Below are 19,841 nucleotides of genomic sequence, written 5' to 3'. Positions count from 1 at the left end.
TGATTACCTTCCCTGATAAGATCATAATGTTAGGCTGTGTTTAGCAGATCTGATTACTGTCTGTGTATAGTCTGTGCTAATTTTAGTCATTTCTGGTGTGGATGCTTTACTTTTATGCCAGTTGCTCAGAAGCTGGTTCAGACATTTAATTTTTGATGTCATTTTGAATATGAAATTCAAATTTGGAACAGTAATTTATTTAAGATTATAGAGAATTAAATAAACAACTCTCTTCTCTCTTCCTTCTTTCCCTCACTCTCCAGGAAAAGGGAGATGCAGGTGTCGTCAAAACCTCTTTTTGAGGTTTCTCAGTACAGAGAGCACAGATTGGCTTCCTGCTGAGACTCTGGATATGTAGCCAAAAAAGTTTCTATTAAGTACTGACCTGGTAATATTTCTATATTTTCCCTGCTCAAGCCCCCACTGAACTGTAGTTTATCGATGAATAAGGGATACAGCAGGAGCCAGAGCCATGCTTCCCTGTTAATCTAAGAGTGTTTGAGAGTGTTAGAATTAACTCTGTATTCTGAAATAAATTGTTGTAATTCACTTATCATTCCCAGTTTCCCCATCATTCTTCATGAATGAAAGCCCAAATCTCTAATTGGGCTACATTTGGGGACAAAGAAAAAGAATGCTTCCTAATTATATAAGACCAGAGTAAGCACAGAAAGAGTGCAGGATAACTTCTTAAAAATCTTATTTTCTGTGTTTATATCAGGCAAGTGCTGTCCTTTCTTCATCTACATTCCTGTGTACTTAAAAAGCTAATTTGAAACTGTAATATTATCTCCCTATGAAGGCAAATGTCTTTTTTTCTTTTCATTTAAGAGCTTTTAAAAGCATGCTTAGAATTATTCTAGCCACTGTTTTCTCTTTGCTGACATTTCAGAATGATCTTGGATATTTTATAGATAGCTATAAACCAAGTAAAAAACATGCCAAATTACATTGTTTATTCCAGGTTCTTGCTTCCTTGTTATTTTTCTTGTGAGTGAGGAGGAAAAAAACAGTGCACGTCTACTGAAGCATGCCGAAGTATTATAGAGATACTTGAAAATGGGAGGGTTTGGGCTGTTCTCTGACTTCTTTCTTCAGTATTAACAACAATTACATCTCTTCAGTGCATATGATTCAGTGCATTTCTAATGCAGCCTCATTTTTCTAAATAAAAAATATTGAAAATAGAAAATAAATGTGGCTCAAGGTGAGAAAATTGTTTACCCTCAAGGATGGCTGTTTCTTTCCTTCCAGTATATAAATCATGTAGGTTCTGTACTTCATTTTTGGTCCTTCCTTTCAACTGTATTCCTAGACAGGATGCAGTTTTGTCCTCCATCCTTACCTCTCCACCTTTCAAAGCCTATTTATATCTGTCCTTGATTACTTACGTGCATCTCCACTCTAGTGTTGATATCTGCAATTTTATTTACAGTGCTTGAGTTGCAAATAACATATATCATATTTTGGTTGTTTTGTTCTCTTATATGACCCTCTTATATGATAAGGAAGAGTAGAAAGCAAGCAAAATAACACAGCAGGTAAATAAAGTGAACTGAAGTACAGAGAGTTTGGAAAATTGGATTTATTTGGTTGTCAACTGCCTGCCTCTAGGCAAGAATGGCAGGTTCCTTTTTTCTCGAGGTTCATCAGTTCTGTCTTCCATGTTGCCACTGTTGTGGTAAACTAAGCTACACCACCTTCAAGGTATTCTTAAGATGGTTTGGGAATCTGTCTGTCCAACATAGGAATTCTGTTACTTAATACATTTTAACTATTACTTAATACATGTTGTATCTTCAACACCTTGTTTGTATGCTAAAGCTGCCATTTGTGAGACTTGCAGTGTCTACCCAAGACAGTCAGGACTGTGAAGAGCTGTTACCTTTGTCTGAATGGAATTCTCTATTGCTGGACTTTGGTTGTGTTTGGATAGGGGAAGAACAAGCCACCACTCCCTTGTCCTCTTTCTCTCCAGGAGGCAGAAGTGGTGAAGTGAGGTTCATTTGAACAGAATAAAAATGACTATGGCGAACAGAATCTCTTAAAGGGCTTGTAGTATGAGTGGGCAATAAGGAACCATAAAGGCAAAGCAGCTTTCGATAGCAGAGGAGGCTCATAGGTGAGCTAATCTGCAAGAGTAAGAGGGGACCATGGTTATGAAGGTGGTCATCAGTTACAGATAACAGAGGGGGTTTGGGGCATCCTAGCAGACAGGTGTACAGTCTGTGCTTGATGGAGATGTAAATAGAACTTCTCTGTGTTAATGCTTCTTATTACTAGGTCTGATGCTTCCAAGAGTGAGCACGCCATGGCTGTGCTACTGTATGGCAAACCCCTCTTTCCCTCTGTAAGTTCAGAGGAGGGGTGCAAAAGAGGGTTTAAGCTGCTGTCAGATACTGTTAACCTTTCAGGCACACTGCAGCTAGCAGTATTTGCAGCTACATAGGACAGCCTTTGCAAAACAAGCCAACATTTATTAGTCAACTAGCATACAAGAACTGTTTGGTTTCTGAATGGAAAAGCAAAGCTTAAACATATGTCTGTGCTGGCAGCATGAATTACTTTCCTGCGTAAGTATCCAGAATTCTTTTATTCCTTCTTTACATTTCCAGCAGAGCTCTGAACTGGGAGTTCAAACATTAGGGTTCATGTTTTGTCCAAGTTTTAGTCAAGTCAGTTTGACATGCTCTTTCCTTGGCTGCCGGTGGTTATAAGTCAATACTTGGAGTGATCATTCTCATCTCACCCACAGTTATTCCATTCATATGTGGGCAGTTTTGGGGATTTCACTCAGTTCTTTTCCCGTCCCTTGTCCTGAAAATACCTTAACCCTTTCAGTACCAGGTGACGATGCAGAGTAAGAAGTGAAACCATTGTGGTTTTCATTTTAAAAGTAACTGCAGCAGTTTTCACCTATTTTGCAGTACCATGTTTTAGCAATAAACAGTAGTAGTCACTATGTTTGTGCCAATTAATATAACTTGACATATAAATGCTATCTAGTTCTACCAGCTTTAGTCTGGTTTATTTATATACCCTGATGTGCGGAATCCTGAACAGCTGTCTTAAAAGTTCTGTGTTTTTTTGTAAGATTACTAGCCAGGTTAAATTAAAGAGATACAGAAAAGATACAGCAAAATTGTACTAAACTCATTCTTATTGGTAAGTGGTGGGGTTTTTTCTTGTTTTCATAGTTTATTCTTCAGAGAGAATAGATAAATCTATAAAAATTGTGTTGAGTGGGGCTGTATGATGATACTGAATTACAAAAGGAAAAAACTTCACTGTAAATGTAATAAAATGTGGAGGGTTGCCCATATATTCATGAATATAACTGGCACAAGTTTCTAATCTTCTTGAAGTGTATTGGTCTCTCTAAGCTAAGGTAGCTTTGTTCTATGAGCTGTGCAGCATCACTCATACAAACTATTTCCTACTTACAGATTGGTATTTTTATTGCTTCATTGACCTTAGAAAAGCAAGAACAATTTCTGATCATTTCCTGATATGAATTGACAGTAGCAAGTCTTACACTAGCATATTCTAATTTTTTTTTTCTTATTTGTATCAACCTGGGGTTTGTATTTGGACAGCCATTTTGAAATGTTTCACTGTACATCAAAATAATGGGTCCTAATGGATTGCTTCCTGCTTGACTAGACAGAAGTATATTTTATTTTATTTTGAATTGTGCCATAGCAAGTTAAAAAGGAACAGCAGAGCAAAATAAAGTGGATTTTCTGTTAATAGCTCTTCTTGATCAGGTATTTATATTCTGTGTATGGTTTTATTATATATTAAATTCTGACAATAAGGTAGCTTTTCCTCTCAGAGGTCAGTAGTGTTCAGATTAATCAGGCTGACATTTCATGCCGGTGGGTCATGAACTGTTGATAATAGCATTAAATGGTGATTCACTTGCTGCAGGGAGCACAGCTCATTATCCAGTCACTATACTAAATCATTGCCACAAACAGCTAGAATCCTGTGTGAGTGCCTGCATGCATCTGCACACACACACACATGAAAATCAGGGTGGGGATCTCTATCTTGTAGCTGTACATTTCTCTGTTTGTAGCAATTGTTAAAGCTGTTTCCAGCATACAGGGATGATGGACTTCTCCCTGTTTGGGAGACTGGTATAGTTCTCTCTATGAAATCTGTTTACATATGAAACAGGACTATGTGGTTTATTTTCTAGCCTCTCTTTGATAAAGGGGCATTACCTATGCAGTCAGTTTCATGTTAGACAAAAGCAAAGAAAATACATGCACATCATTCCTACAATGTTAGCGCTGAAAATAAAAAAAGACACAAAATGAAAAGAACTAAAATCTAAGTTGCTTGTATTCATTGAGTATGGATTTTTATTTAATACTGTGTTTCAGGGGCTTCTGTATTAGTGTCAGATGTGCTACTTCCTGTTAAAAACATTCATACATAGAAAAAAGGAAAAAAAAATCACTCTCTAGTGTAAGAAAACGCAAATCTGTCATAATGGAAATTTTTAAAATAGAAGATTGTCAAAATAGCTTAACAGTTGATTAATTACATTGAATGAGGGTAAATTCCACTCTCTAATGCTTAAAAGATTTTGCAGTTAAATTCAAATCTTACTTAAATTTAAGTTGCATATTTTCAAAAATGAAAGTTGAGTTAATAGTGTTGCAAAGTATGTATTTAGCAATTAATACGAAGTGTTGGGCTTTTTTCTCATACCTGCAGCAGAGAATTGGGGATTTTTCTCCCTCTGTATCCTCTGCCCCCTCCATCTGAGCCAGTATAATTTCTTCTAGTGCAAAAGTGGCTGTTGTTCAAAGGCAATGCTTAGAGGTACTTCACTTTAAGATACGAAGGCTTACTTGAACTATGAGCTTCTCAAGGTCTTTGTAACCAGCACTGGAGAAGTGATTTTGGTTTTAATAGGTTATATATTTTTTCTGGAAGAAATTATGTTTAATCCGTATGTAAATATTAATTAGCATGAGAACCATGGTAACCTCAGTATTAACTTTAAAACTGAGAAGTTGGGGGGTTTTTCACGTATATGTGCATTTTGATACTTTTATACAAATGGTTACTGAAAGGGAAACCTTTTTCTGAAGCAATTAGCACACTATATACTTTAAGGGAGGTAAAAAAAAAGTAATTGTGAAGGGAAACATTTTAAATTCCTCAAATTGCCTTTTTTTTCTTTTTTCTCTTTTTTTTTAAAAAAATGTTAAATAGCAGCCAAGAGAACCAAGATAACATGAAAAACCCGTAGGCCACTAGAGGTCACTGTTTGGTAATCAACTTCTAATGAACCAGAACTGTCAGGAAGGCCAATAAATTACACTGTGGATTTTTCTAATTATGAATTCCTATTTAATCATTCAATGACAAGTTAACTGTGGCAGCGGCTCTATGTACTTTGCATACACAGTTATGTTAATGTACTATTATATTTCTTAGGATGGAGGTCCTCCATCATTAGAGCAGTTTATTACCAAAGACTCTCTTATCTAATCATAATTACTGATTATGAGAAATAATTAACTTTGTTACCCTCTTGATTCTGTTCATAGGCAAAATGCTCTCTTTTTCTTTTTTTTTTTTTTTTTTTTTTTGAATGGAAGACCAGGGCATGTACTGACTTTTGATACCTTTACATTAAAGAAAAGAGGTTAACTTGGTTTTGTGCAAAATTGCTTAAGTTGTAGTGTTGGAATAGTTACAGGTAGTGGGGAAAAAAGAGATCCATGAATTATTTTGTAGTGAGTCTCCTTAAGTTGTCATTCATTACAGTTAAATGTGAAAATGTGTTTTGTTTCATGAAAGTGCAGCATTTGGAGCATGTAAAGATTTGTAAATTTAAACCATATGATCGCATATTTGCTCATCCTGAAACAATAAAAGTAATTAATAAAAATAGTATCTCTTTTTTAAAATATTTCCATATTAAACTTAGAATTAGTTCATACATAAAGAAGGATTATCTTTAATTAAATTACGAGGGTTTGAACTCATTGAATAAGTGGCATCAAGTACACTTGAGAACACTGAAAAGTACATTGCATTTTAGGCTGGAGGGCAATGCTAAATCTAGTTCTCTGAAAGAGATGTACTATCTGTTTTGCAGAGGAGTAATAATAGAATTATGTGCGGAGGATCCCTAAACAGGAAATAGAACTGGGAAAGGCCTTATAACGAAGGGATTCCTTAAATGGAAGCTCTGTATCTTTCCAATTTAGGCTGCTTTCCTAGCAGTTGTCATCTTGCATTATTATACTGCTTTGCTTTTTCAGTGCCAAATAAAAGCTTTGAGAATTAACGCTGAATATGCTGAAGTCGGGCAGCAGAAATTGCTCTGTTACTTTAGGGATATAGAGTTAGCATGCTTAAAGATAAGCATAAATTTTAAAGGAGAAGCTGTGTGGGCTGTTTACTGTATCCGGGGACATTATTCAATGTCGAAGTGCTTGCAGAAAGGACAGACGTATCTGAAGCAATGCACTGGGATGCTGGTTCAGATTATCAAGAAAATCCTTGGTCTCATACCAGTGATGGCATTTTAAAGGACAAGGTTCAAAAGTTTGTTCAAAAATGTTCAATGCAGTCTTCAGTCCTATTATTTAAGCATTTCTTTCCCATTTCAGTTGGTAAAGCTGTGTCAGTTGTCCTATCATGGACTGTACCCAGAAGAGGTAAGATCAAAATTCACAGCTGGGCAACTCTCCAGCAGAAAATACTGGACGTGGATTTATTTTAAAATCATGTGCCTGACATTTCTTTCTGCCTATACGTTGCTATTTTATTTCAAAATTTTGTTAGATTCCTACTATTAAATACTGGATACTTTTTAAATGTTATGAATGTCAATATGCCCCTGCTGTCTGTGATTGGCATGTGGCATTGCTACATCTTCAGCTCTTAGATAAACCAGAAATTCTTAGGAATAGGTATGCTATGCTCTTCCACTCCATTTTAATGCTTTTTGGTTTATTTTTCCGTGTTTACAATGTTTTATTTTCTCATATAACAGGAAAGGACTAATGAATGCATCAATAGAAATTTACCTGCATGACTTTAGGCTTCTGCAGCTGGCTTTCTAAGAAGCAAACCCTTTATTAAGGAGAACACTTGAACCGATGCCTACCAAGTAATGCAGTTAAATGCGTACCTCAGTGTGATTATTTTTTTTAGCAATGTGCTTAATGCCTTCATTATTCAGCAAAAAAACCCATGCTGCAGTGTTTTGGTGCTTTGGGGGGCCTATATGAGGGTAATATGGTAAAGAAAATCATAAAGGATTAAAGTATTTCAAGTATTTTGTTTTTGTAAAAGGGGATTAATGTCGTTACACTTGTACTAATACTGGAGAAATATGTAAACAATAATATTAAATTCCTGATTTAGTTTTCCTTCAAAGATTCTTGGTTTTCTGTTATAATAAAAGAGTTTCAGCTATTATATATCTGTTCCACAATGTTGTGTAAACAAACTTGCATTTTGCTGTGGAGTTAAGGTAGAATGCACGAGTATTTCATCTGTTCCTGACAGAGACATTCAAGTCCAACTAGCAGAATCTGCAAACAGGGTGGTGTATGCCTAATTGCTTTCTGTAATATACAGAGTTCAGCAGGGTTGGCCACACGTCTGATTTTGTTGGTCCTGAATTTGTGTGTATGTAGCTCAGTCAAAACAGATGAGATGAAAAGCTGTGATGGCAAGATGGACTGTTAGTTGTATTTGTGGCTTTTGCTATCCTATGCGAACATTAAGCTTTTGGGGGTTTGATGTTATTGTTCATTTTGGTATTGTCTGTGGATTCTAGTTGCAGCAGATAGAATAGCTCTTCTGGGATTTTACTTTCTATTTTTCTAAGGGGATATAATAAATGTTCAACCTTTTGGGCTTTTCCTCCTATAATCCCATAGCAGTCTATTTTCTGGTGATCTTCTGCATGGAGTGGCAGCTTCTGAAGAAAGTGGGCTTGTGATGACCTCAGTGGGTGTTAAATATACAGCTCTGTCACCTTCCTAATGCAGGCAAAAATTATTCTTGTTTTTGCACTATGTGATTGAGATTAAGTTTTATTTCTAGGACTTGAAGCCTCATCTGGGCAAGATGGGAATTGTGCTAGAGCCTGTTTCCCGAATATTAGTTATGTGGAGGGTTAACACTGGCCTACATAGTTAAGAAGCTGTGTGCATGTTCATATTTTATTTTTGGACTTCCCCTAAAAGACTAGAAGTTCAAACAGTAGTGCTGGGCAAGAAGACGATGGGTTATTTTCTTTGTTTCTCTTGTATTTGATAGTTCTTTCATATTTGATACTGTGCTTACTCAGAACCTAGCAATGGTTAACCAGATAGCTCAGTGCCATGTGCTTTACATTTAGGCTGTCCTGAAGGCTGCTTTGAAACTTTGGTGTCTTGGATATATGAAATGTACTGCTCCCTTTCTTCACTGGCTGCCCAACCTTCTTGTTAATATTCAGATAGAAAATGAAATACTTGTTTTGAACTTGCTGAGCTCTGTGCAGTTGGTTTTGCTGTCTACAACTCTAGTACTTGCAATTGTTGTTGTTAAATTTTAATATTTCTGTATAAGTCTGCAGTCCGAAATGATATTTAAACCATATATCTAAATATTAGAGATGGGTAAAGAAGTAGCTAAATCTGGTACTCCAGCAAAAACACCTAAGGGCTTTTTCTGTTGTTTGGGGCGTTATGGTGGAGTATGGATTAAAAGAGGAGAATAGGAAAGATGTCTGGCATGAACTGCTGTTTTTAAATGGTTTTGATAGAGTGTTTTGGGTATTTAAAATAAGCAAATAATTTAATCAATCATACTTCATTTCCTTTCTTATTGCAGTACTGTTAACCTTTTTACTTGCTAACTTTTCAGGTGCTTTGATATTTCTCTTTGACATTACAATGACTAGAAATAAATGTAATGCTTTTAAAAAACCTACTGCAGACAGAACAATCTCATCAGGCCTTTCAGCTTGTACTCTGTTGAAGAAGTTAAAGTATCTTCTGTGTGTATTTGCCTTTTGCAACTTATTTTCTTTGGCTAATCCTTTTGAAGGCATCAGTTGCTACTTAATACCATCTCGTAAAATTTTCCTGCTCCATTCCCCTCATATTAAACTGCCTTAACAACAGCTTCTACTCAGTTTTTGCATGATTTATTGAGAAGGGCATAATCTTTTCTATGTTTTGGCGTCCTTCTATAATACATATAAACCAGATTGAAAATTTTTATACTGGTGTCCATGGCCAAGTTCAAGTACTAATCCCTATACAGTTCCACCCAGGGCTTCTTTTAAAAGCATAAAGCTTCTCATTAACATTTTGCCAATTTTGTTTAATCAAAATCCTTCCTTGTACAGTGCTTTCTACCTTAAGTTCCTGATGATGTTTACATCATTTTTTCTGTGCCCAAAAAGGGTATCCACTGCTACTATAACACATATATGTGCCTATTGTTTATATACATGTATCGTCATGATTCATGTAAATCCCAAAGTATGTTCTCCTTGAGGCCCCTGAGGATCCTTGCATTTACAACACCACTTCTCAGATTGGCATGTGGGACTGGGGATTTTGGTGCTGTCTTTTGTCTTCGGACAGCACCTAGCAAAATAGGGACCTAACATGACAGAAAGGGAAGTGCTAAAGAAAGGTTATTACAGCAGTTTCTGGCTGCATCTTCTGCCTTCTTATTATTGTAGGAGGCAAAATCTGTTTAATTACTCCCTCTCATGCTGGGCTGCCCAGAACAGGTAGCATATTGTGCACTTCTCTTGCATCTTTCTTTCATTCTCTGCTAGTGCTAGGAAAATAGCTGCGTGGAGCATTAATGCTGATGCACACAGTCTGATCCACTCGTCTTCATTCTTGCCTCTGTGTGTGGGAGGGAGGAGTGGAGGAGGGGGAGGGAATTATTATTCTGCTGCTGACACAGGGAGAATGAGAGTGGCTTGATGCAACAGAAGATTATGTTCCCTGAGGATAAACAAACAGAAGGAGATAAATTAGGAGAGAGGATAATCCTGTTAATATGTGCATTCCTTAATTCTGATTCAGTTTTTCAAAACATATGATTTCATAGGGGTTAGAGATTTAATTAGTACCTGTAAACTATCACTTAAAGTTTACCTTTTTGATGGTGGAGTACCGCTTTGAGTTGGCATTTGAGATGCACAAATTTGCCCATAAATAGGAATTGTAGGTCATGATATGAATATCGTGTGAGTGAATAATCATGTGCACATCACCATCCTTTCCTCAATTAAAAAGAAATAAACTTTTCTTCTCTGGACTTTTTCACAATACTGTTTGTTAGGAAGTCAGAGCAGCTTACCCTTGCAGTCTTCTGTTGCTTTTTCAGCAGAAGCTGGGCCATTGTGATATTTATCTGAATTCAAACAAGGCTAATTAAAAGAGCTGCTGACAGTTGTTGTGATCTGACTTTGACTGGAGCTTGATGGTCATTATGGGTAAATAATGAACCAGGTCTGCAAATGTAGCAGCTGCCAACTTGGGATAGAAGAACAGCTATTGCGTCCAATTTAAGGATCTATCGACCGCTTCCCTTCTCCCTGCAGATCTCCTTCGTAGCAGAAAACTAATGTTTTCTAGTGCTTTGTTTTGTGGCTTCAGCTATTTCTGATATGGTCTATAATTTCCTCTTAAATATTTAACCTAGTCCATTATTAGCTTTCAGAGTTAACAACTTTTCCATTGGACTTCCTTTGCATTTTTCTTTAGTTTTGTTTTATCAGAGGGTTTTTTTGCAGTTTGTTTTTATGTACAATGTAACTGCCTAAATAATGATGATAATGTGTATTTAATTTGCCTGTTGCTGCAGAATAAAAATCCACTAGGCTTTTTTCTTTGTTACAGCCATAATCTAACAAATTATATAATTGGATTAAGCTGTAAAAGAGATGCTTCTACTTCCTTAAGCGTGCTTTTGTCTGGAGTAACATTGAATGCTTGTTGAATGAATCTTCAAAGCACTGACCTGAACCTCCATTTCCATTTTTGTCGAAACATCACTAGTTTATGAGGTACGGTGATGCAAAGCTCTATTTATCAGAAGAGAGAAACAGCAATGAGAAACAGCACCTTCATTAAGGTGCACTTCCAAGTATGTTGTCACTTCATCACGAGCTTTGCCTTGTCCCATTAGCAAGCAGGAAGTGTGCGTTAAAGTGAAAATGGCAAATTTTAATAATAGGTTAATTCAACTTTTTTCTAGAATCCCTGCCATTATAAGTACAGTACAGGCATTTAAAAGCCACCACAGAATTTGATATACACAAGAACTTGCGCATCTACCTAGCATTTGCTCAGCTGCCATTAAAAAAGGCAGTGTGCATTATGTAAAATGTACGAAGGCGCTTGTGCATAGTGCATAATGCAGCAGAACTAGGGATCTTGCTGGGAAGAAATGATCCCAAGCGTGCCCCTAAAAGACAAGTCTTGCTTTGAGCTATAATGATGAAAAATTGCCCATTTATTTGTGTCTTTGCGTTTCAGCAAAACTGAAACTTTGACTCGCTGTCTGTGGTGCCGCCGCAGGGGTTTTGTGCATGTATGTGTACGTCCACGGGCGTTTCTGTGCTTGCTCTGGAAAGGCCAGCAATACGTTAACAAGGGGTTATGTTATGCTGGTTTATGTTAAACCAGATCACCCCCTAACATGTGCGGAGCCATTCATCTGTGTCACCAAAACCCAAGAGAACATCTGACATGGACTTTGAAACAGAAACAGTGATCACTTACAAATCAAACATGGCACGCTCTAAACCGATTGTGCACGGCAATCTTTTCGAGAAAGGACAACTAATTGAACATGATAAAGTGTAAAGTTAATTAACACCCTTAAATTTGTTGATTACTTTCACGGGATTATATTGTTCGTTGAGGAGCAGCTTTCCATCCCAGCTGTCGCCTTTTTAGCGAATGTCGCTGGTAAACAATAGAGACACCATAACAAGTCGTAAATGGTCCCTGTGACAGCAGCCCCTTGTGAGGCTGCATCTGTAGAAAATGATTAGAACAATTGCATTTTAAAGACGGCTCACATTGCAGCCGGGTCCCATAGGCCCCCTTCTTTATCTCTGCTGATGGCAGACTGGTTAAAACATTTAAGTTCTTTTGAGCAAATTAAGTGATTTACTGTGTTTTAGTTATAGGGCAGCAGAATAGCTTCATAGGTCTAGCTTTGATGCTGATTTTTATAAAAGCCCGTTGAGTGGTGGTGTGTTGTGGGAGGTTTTTTCTGAGACTGTTCTGTTTACTTGTTTCCTGGAAATAGATTGAGGATGGCAGATGTTGTCTGTGAAGCAAGTATTAAAAATGGATACCCTATTTATATTTTATTAAATAACTAGTATCCTTGTAGTTGTTTTAAATGTATAGTGTGATCTGCTTCTATTTCCAGGAGGGGTTTGTTGCTGATTTTGCCTATACATGCCTTTTAGTTGGTTTTGGATTTATACACATAGAAAAACAATAGTAACCTTTTCAATTAATCTTTCCTTGTGTATCTTGGTTTAACTTTTTGTGAGTTGCAAAAGACAAAGTATTTCATGTGAGCTGGCAGGTACTTAATAAGAACTGCTCAGTCCTTAAAAATGCACACACAAGCTACACAGATGCAGGCTCTCAAGTTCAACCTATCTGAAAGAGAGCAAACATGACAAGAACTTGCTTGTTTGAGGCAACTACAGTTGCTTAAACTGCATTTTTGCAAAAATATGGAATAAAGGACCAGTGTTCCCTTGCACTTGCATAATAGGCAAAGCCTGTTACAACTCTTAGGCTTGACATTGTAAAACAGGAGAGAGGATTAAAACTCTAGTACCGTTTTTCTTGTTTACTTTTTTATCCAGTTTAGATCACAAAATTAGTTGTTAAAATGGCTCAATAGGCTACATGTTGAATATAAAAATTCCAGAATAGATGGGTTTTTTTGTACGCTTCTTGAGATTACAGCCCTCATCTGCAGCCTTTGGAGTCTCTGAAACGGTTACGTTCACATTGTTTCAGTTTTTCTTCTCAACTTTGTCAGCAACAGATTTTTTTTATCTGCAGGTGCAAAGCAACAGTGGTTTGAGTATTTTGGCACAGGGGTACACTTGGGCGCTCTGTGTTTTCGGCAGTATAACTGTTTTCAGTATTACTACTGTGATGGTGCTGTAATGCGTAGCCTTATAATACCACTTCTTTTTAACTCATTTGGACTCTGCTCTTCTTACGGAAATGTAATAAAACTGAAACCAAAAGCAGATACTTTCATGTAACATCTTTACATTAACATCTTTTCTCTAGCAGATTGTATTCTCAATAAACAAACTGAAAACAAGCTGCTTTAATTGTGTAGCTATGGAGGTAAGACTTTTAATCTGGAAACGTGAGTGGCAAATTACAAGACTTTTTCCAACATGTTAAAAGCTGTTGTAATAAGCATGGAAAAGTGAATATTGAAGGATAAGTTGGCTACTGAACTAGGCTGCCTGGCCTGGAGACTAAAACTTGTTAGGTCATCTCTGAACTGTCCCAAGATAGCTGTGACCAGTTGCTGTTGTCATATGTGGGCTCCTAAGCCTCCATTCACATTTTCATCTAATATTCTGAACTCAGGAACTGCTCTGCACCAGGTTCGCTGGGCAGTCCATTGGTGATCAAAGTGAGAAGCACGTGGATTGAACTATTGCTTGCCCCACAAGTAACTCAGCCAGATGCAACAGGACGCTTTGAAGAGCAGTTCTTTATGTACCTCTTCTGATAAATTAATTTTTCAAATCTTAGTCCAAGACTTTCTATACCCAAGTAGGAAACCCATCTCCAAGTATGTATGCCATAGTGCAGTGCTAGTCTATAACTTCTCACCATGCTTTTTCCCAGAATAACTTTTTGTATGCCCCCTCACTAGCTAGATCTCTTATAATGTTTATCTGCAAACCTGTTCCTGACAGTTTATATCTCTGGGAAAAATTCTGGTGGTGTTATGACCTTCTGACTTGATGTATGACCTACTGAGCTACTCTGTGGGATCTGCTGGTATAACCTCCTTGAAGCATTCTGCGCACAGGTGTGGGGGGTTATCCTAGAGAGGCCACATGTAGGACTGCAGCCATGGGCTTCAGCAGTCTTGCTTTGCAGTGGAGGGAATTTTGCATGCTAATCACAAATACAGTTCCTCAGAATACTATCCCCTGACAATGAGAAGAGGCTTTTTGTATCTTAGAAAGAACAAATAGATTCTGAAGGACTTTTGACCCTAATCAGCAGTGGTACATAAAGCCCTATCTTAGGTGGTAAGATGTCTTTAAAAAAAATCAAAATATGGAAAATAATCATTAGCTTTTCTAAATTGCATTAGCTGCTTTGCTTTCTCCATTTCTCTCTTTAGTGTTAGAAGCTGATAATACTTTCCTGGCTTGTGTTGTTGGTGTGGAATCTGTGATTGTGAAATAAAGCTGTGTGTTCCCTTCTAATGATTTTTTATTTCTATTTTTAGCTGAAGTTACAGTTCTTGTATTCCTAGATTCCCTGCCAATTTTTGGGTTGGGATTTTTTTTCTTTAATTGCCAGTGTTATAAATTTGCTGTGTTGCTTGTTTAATTCTGATAAAATAGCTGATAGTTGGCAAGGACTCCAGATGAAAAAATTTACCATGAAGTAAACAGGTTTTTGTATTTTGAAAGAGAATTTTCCAACCCTTCTGCATTATCCAACAAATTGCTCTTTTTTTTCTACTTAACTAATTTATTTTTTCTTCTTGAAATGTAAGCGTTTGAACAAGTGAGAGAGTGCAGCTGTCAGAAGATTAACCAGCTGAAAACTATTGTCAGCATTAATTTTGCTCTAATAAATGACTCTCTGAAGCTATTTAGCAGTCTGTAATCTAGATACAAGGCTATTGACCTATGATGGATAGTACTGGATTTTGTTTGTAAGCTTTGACTTAAATTGTCTACTTAATTTGCTGCAGGTCAGATCACAGGATTAGTGGTAAAGGCCGTTATGTGGTTTGAATAAAAATAGCTAGAGGAATGGAATGAAAATCATTGTGTTTATTAATGTAGCAATCTTTGCGGTCATGTACATAGTAAACTGGTAGCCAACAAGATGACAATGACCTATTTGTGTTAGGGTTTGCTCTTAGCCCAGTCCTGTGAGTTGCCTGGGGAGGAGTTGTTAAATGAGATTAAGGATTGGCTGCAAATAGGGTGTCTCTCAACCTGAGCAGGAAGAGCTTTACCACTGCAGATATTGCAGTGCCTCAACAGTGTTGCATATGTAGGCTGATATATTTTAAAGCCGTGGGTCTTGCCATGTTCTTCTGGATGTTCCAGTTCTGGACTCACCAGTACAAGAAAGATACAGATTTACTGGAGTGGGTCTGGCTAAGCACCATGAAGATGATGAAGGGGACTGGAGCATCTTTCATATGAGGAGAGAGTGAGAAAGCTGAGACTGTATACCACAAAGAGAAGGCTCAGGGGGGATTTTATCAATGTGTGTAAAAACCTGATGAGGGAGAATGAAGAAGAGGAAGCTAGACTCTTCTCAGTAGTGCCCAGTGACAGGACAAGAGGCAATGGGCACAAATGAAAACACATGAAATTCCATCTGAAACACAAGAAGACACTTCTTCACTACGAGGGTAGTCGAGTGCTGGAACAAGTTGCCTAGAGAGGCTGTGGGTCTCTGTCTTTGGAAATATTCAAAATCCAGCTGGACACAGTCCTGGGCAACCTGCTCCAGCTGAGCCAGCTTGATCACGGGGGTTGAACTGCATGATCTTGAGAAGTCCCTTCCCACCCCAGCAGTACTGTGATTCTGTGATTGTAGGTTGTAATATAGGTTGAGCAGCTACTTCATCAGCGGGAGCCTCTTTCCTCTACTCTTTTGCTTATTTTCTGATAATTGTAAGCTTTCATTATTTTTGAGACCTTGATCTGTGAAATTTGTCTGAAATTCTTCAGTGACTTCAAAAGATGGTGCATGTTGGAAGGCAGGATCAGGGAAATAAATGTATAACAGATACAGAAAGGGGCATTTGTAGACATAGAGCAGTTGCACAAAGACAGTGCATCATTTGAATTTTTTATGGGAAAGCAAACAAAGATTCTTCAAATTCTTCACTGTGAGGAGCTGCAGTGTAACTGTCCTTGATGTCAGAAAAGAAGTCCAGTGTTAACCACTTCATTCTTTAGCTGTGGTATAGCACTTACTTAAGGCTTTAAGTTGAGAGAAGCTCTGGTTAGCTTGCTATGGTTGCACACTTTATCGGAATCTTTTGCGCACAAACTTGTTTGCCATGGTGGCTTAGTTGTGGACTTATTATTTTATCTTTCTAATGTTTTTTATTGCATAATTCCATTTATTAATGGGGAACGAGGAAAACAGAAATGCCCTGTGTAAGTTATTCTAACAGAATAACTTTCTGTTGTTTGAGGTTCAATTGTATTTTTTGTTCATTTGTTTTACAAAGCTCTTCAACTAATAAGCTTTTTAAGAGTGCATTTTCATTTGTTCCTACACAACATCTAGCTCAGCAAAGGCAGTTCCAGTTACACTTTGGAAACTGTTTCAGTTGAAACATTTATTAATGTTTTTTATGGTAGCTAGTTTGTGACAAAGAATTGTGAACCACAGCTGGAGAGCAGCCTGACTTACTGTAGAAACAAAATGGTCCACCACACTGATTAAGAACAAATCTTCACTTGGACGTTCTGTTTGTAAGAACGCTGTACCTGGTTGGGCACGTTTAGTTTGAAAGCGGGTCATCATCTGCAGCTGTATATCCTAACAGGCCAAGGTCTGATGCATAGCACAGAAAATGAATAGTGGCTATGTTTCTTGACAAAGTGAAAAATAATGAGGAAGCTGATGTTTTCATCAGTTTGGGCCAAATTTTCCTAGCAGCTAGCAGTTCTATCCATTAAATGTTGGAGATAAGATTAATGTTGTATGAGTAATTCATATTAGAATTAGGCTTCTTTTAAGGAATAGAATATTTCATGGGTAGATTATAAATATCACATGGAAAAAAAAATTGCTGGTTTTGTCATTAGGAACTGTATAATAAGTGCAAGGTCCTACATCTGGGTCGGGGGAATCCTAGGCACAGGTTGGGCAGTGAAGTGATTGAGAGCAGCCCTGCGGAAAAGGACTTGGGGGTATTGGTCAATGAGAAACCGAACATGAGCCGACAGTGTGTGCTCGCAGTCCAGAAAGCCAACTGTATCCTGGGCTGCATCAAAAGGAGCGTGACCAGCAGGTCGAAGGAGGTGATCCTGCCCCTCTACTCTGCTCTTGTGAGACCTCACTTGGAGCACTGTGAACAGTTCTGGTGTCCTCAACATAAAAAGGACATGGAGCTGTTGGAGCAAGTCCAGAGGAGGGCCACGAGCATTATAAGGGGGTTGGAGCACCTCCAATGCAAAGACAGGCTGAGAAAATTGGGGCTGTTCAGCCTGGAGAAGAGAAGGCTGCGTAGAGACCTCATAGCAGCCTTCCAGTATCTGAAGGGCGCCTGCAAGGCTGCTGGAGAGGGGCTCTTCATCAGGGACTACAGTGATAGGACAAAGGGTAATGGGTTCAATCTTAAACAGAGGAGATTTATGTTGGATATAAGGAAGAAGTTCATTACTGTGAGGGTGGTGAGGCACTGGAACAGGCTGCACAAGAAAGTTGTGAATGCTCGATCCCTGGCGGTGTTCAAGGCCAGATTGAACAGGGCGGTAAGTAACCTGGTCTAGTGGGAGGTCATCTAGTTCCAACCCCCTAAAATGGGTCCTTTCTAACCCAAATCATTCTATGATTCTATAACCAAAGAAGTATGGTGTGTGCTTACTGACCTGTGGTAAAGACAGGGCAGACTTACAGGGACTATATAAGAACAAAACTGGGAATAGTGTGTTTGTGTGTGTGAGAATAATTTTTGCATTGTGGTTTACAGAGTTCTTTCTGTCTTTGTATATGTGTTAAGTTTAGGAAACGTAACACAAAGTTTCTGAAATTAAGTAGAATTTCACTTCAGATTAGAAACATAGTAGACTGCAGAGGTTCAGAAGGCTTGGTTTTATATGCCTGTGTATTTTAGATGTTCAGTTATGTGAAAATCAGGAAGCATTAATGAAAATTAGCCTAGGTTTGGAAAAGCTGATAAAAGAAGAGTTAACTTTGAGCAATAATTTGTCAATAGTCGTTTGTGAAGAGTAGTGTGACAAAATCTTTTATTTAGTAATTCAGATACAGTGAATTTTGTGTGAAGGTGCAGGAAGGGTTGATGATTGTTTCTTCATATGGAACTATAAAGAGCGACATTGTCGGTTTTCTGCAAGTCTTGTGAATTGTTTATCTGCCAGTATGCCTGAAAGATAAGGTGCCTTTATCTTTACCAAATGTTTGAGAATTAAGATCTCTGATCCTGTAAGTACTGGGACTATAGGCTTACTTTTACACAGACTTTGAGAGGTTCAGAATAAATGAAGTATTAAGCACACGAATTTTACATCATCAGATACTTACTGGTAAGATAAACTACATAAGTTGGGTTTGGTTTTTTTTTTAAATAGTGATATTAAATACAATGTTGTCTTGATTCAGGTGTTGGAGCTGCTCGAGCTGGAAACCTTACCTTCATGGTTGGTGGAGTGGAACAAGAATTTGATGCTGCCAAAGAGTTGCTGACATGCATGGGTTCTAACGTGGTCTACTGTGGAGCGGTTGGAACTGGACAGGTAATGCTTCCTGAAGCGTTACTAGTTACCTCAGTCTTTTATTTTTGTCACTTTGTTTTTCTTTAATGATGCCTACTCTTTTATTCCAGAACTAAATGCATGGTAATATGTCTTCGTACTTGTTTGCCTGTTTACTTGTCTGCAACCATGTGTTTATAAAATAACCTCATGGCACTCTTCTCCAGCATGTTGTATAGCTTAGCACCGAAACATCTAACGTGGTGCTTCTCCACATTGGCTTGGTGATACTACTTAGAGGACACAGGTTTAATTTTGTTTCTTCTGAATTTAAGTTTACTGAATGTTCTGAAGGACAAAGAGCCCCATACGTGCCATGTATACTAACTGAGCTACTGTACTAGGAAAAAAAAGGAACCATAGGGCAGCTTTCTTTGACTTTATACTATCGTAGGTCTGTGCTTACTGCTTCTGCCTTTAGAAGAGAACTGTCAAAACAGATTTGATCATACTGTCCTGGACCTAGTTAAAGGAGATTCTTACATGTTAGGTCTATGAAAATGCAGAAACTAATTGATGGTTTAACTTACTTTCAGGCTGCAAAGATCTGCAACAACATGCTTTTGGCCATCAGTATGATTGGAACTGCTGAAGCAATGAATCTTGGAATCAGGTTTGTTTGATTTTTGTATTGGATTGAAATATTTTCACTGTGTTAACAGTTTTTGTGGTTTACGGTTGACTTTCGCTGAGAGAATGATGGTTAGATGGCATAGATGAACTTTTGCCTCAAGTTCTCTTATAAAGCCATTAACATGCTAAAGGGATTATTTTACGTAAAGTATGGCTCTTCACAGGAATATTCTCTTGTATTGGCTGTATAGGTTGTTGCATTCTGCATCTGAAGTTAAGAGTTCATTTGTTCTGCTGTAGTGCAATGTACAATAATGTTTATCTTGCATTATAAACATGTAGAGGTAATATAGAGGTGACTATTCCAAGCTAATGTACAGTGTATTCACAGTATTATACTCCTATATGGCTCTCGTTGGCTTTACTTTGTTAAATTGTTCCAAAATATATTGTAAAGTAAAACTTCTAGTACAGTGTGTATATCAAATTA

At 37.6% G+C, this 19,841-nt stretch overlaps 1 protein-coding gene across 1 annotated transcript in view; it reads left to right on the top strand.

Annotated features, from left to right (window-relative positions):
* Nucleotides 1-19,841, top strand: part of HIBADH (3-hydroxyisobutyrate dehydrogenase) — an 86,238-nt gene that overhangs the window by 52,109 nt on the left and 14,288 nt on the right. The window contains exons 5-6 of the mRNA XM_030508795.1: nucleotides 18,627-18,760; nucleotides 19,315-19,391. Coding sequence (XP_030364655.1) covers nucleotides 18,627-18,760; nucleotides 19,315-19,391 — 211 coding nt within the window. The remainder of the gene's footprint in view (nucleotides 1-18,626; nucleotides 18,761-19,314; nucleotides 19,392-19,841) is intronic.

Source organism: Strigops habroptila, chromosome 1 (assembly GCF_004027225.2).
Source record: "Strigops habroptila isolate Jane chromosome 1, bStrHab1.2.pri, whole genome shotgun sequence".
Lineage (NCBI taxonomy): Eukaryota > Metazoa > Chordata > Aves > Psittaciformes > Psittacidae > Strigops > Strigops habroptila.
Note: the sequence above shows the minus strand (reverse complement) of the source record. Positions and strands in the feature narration are given on the sequence as shown.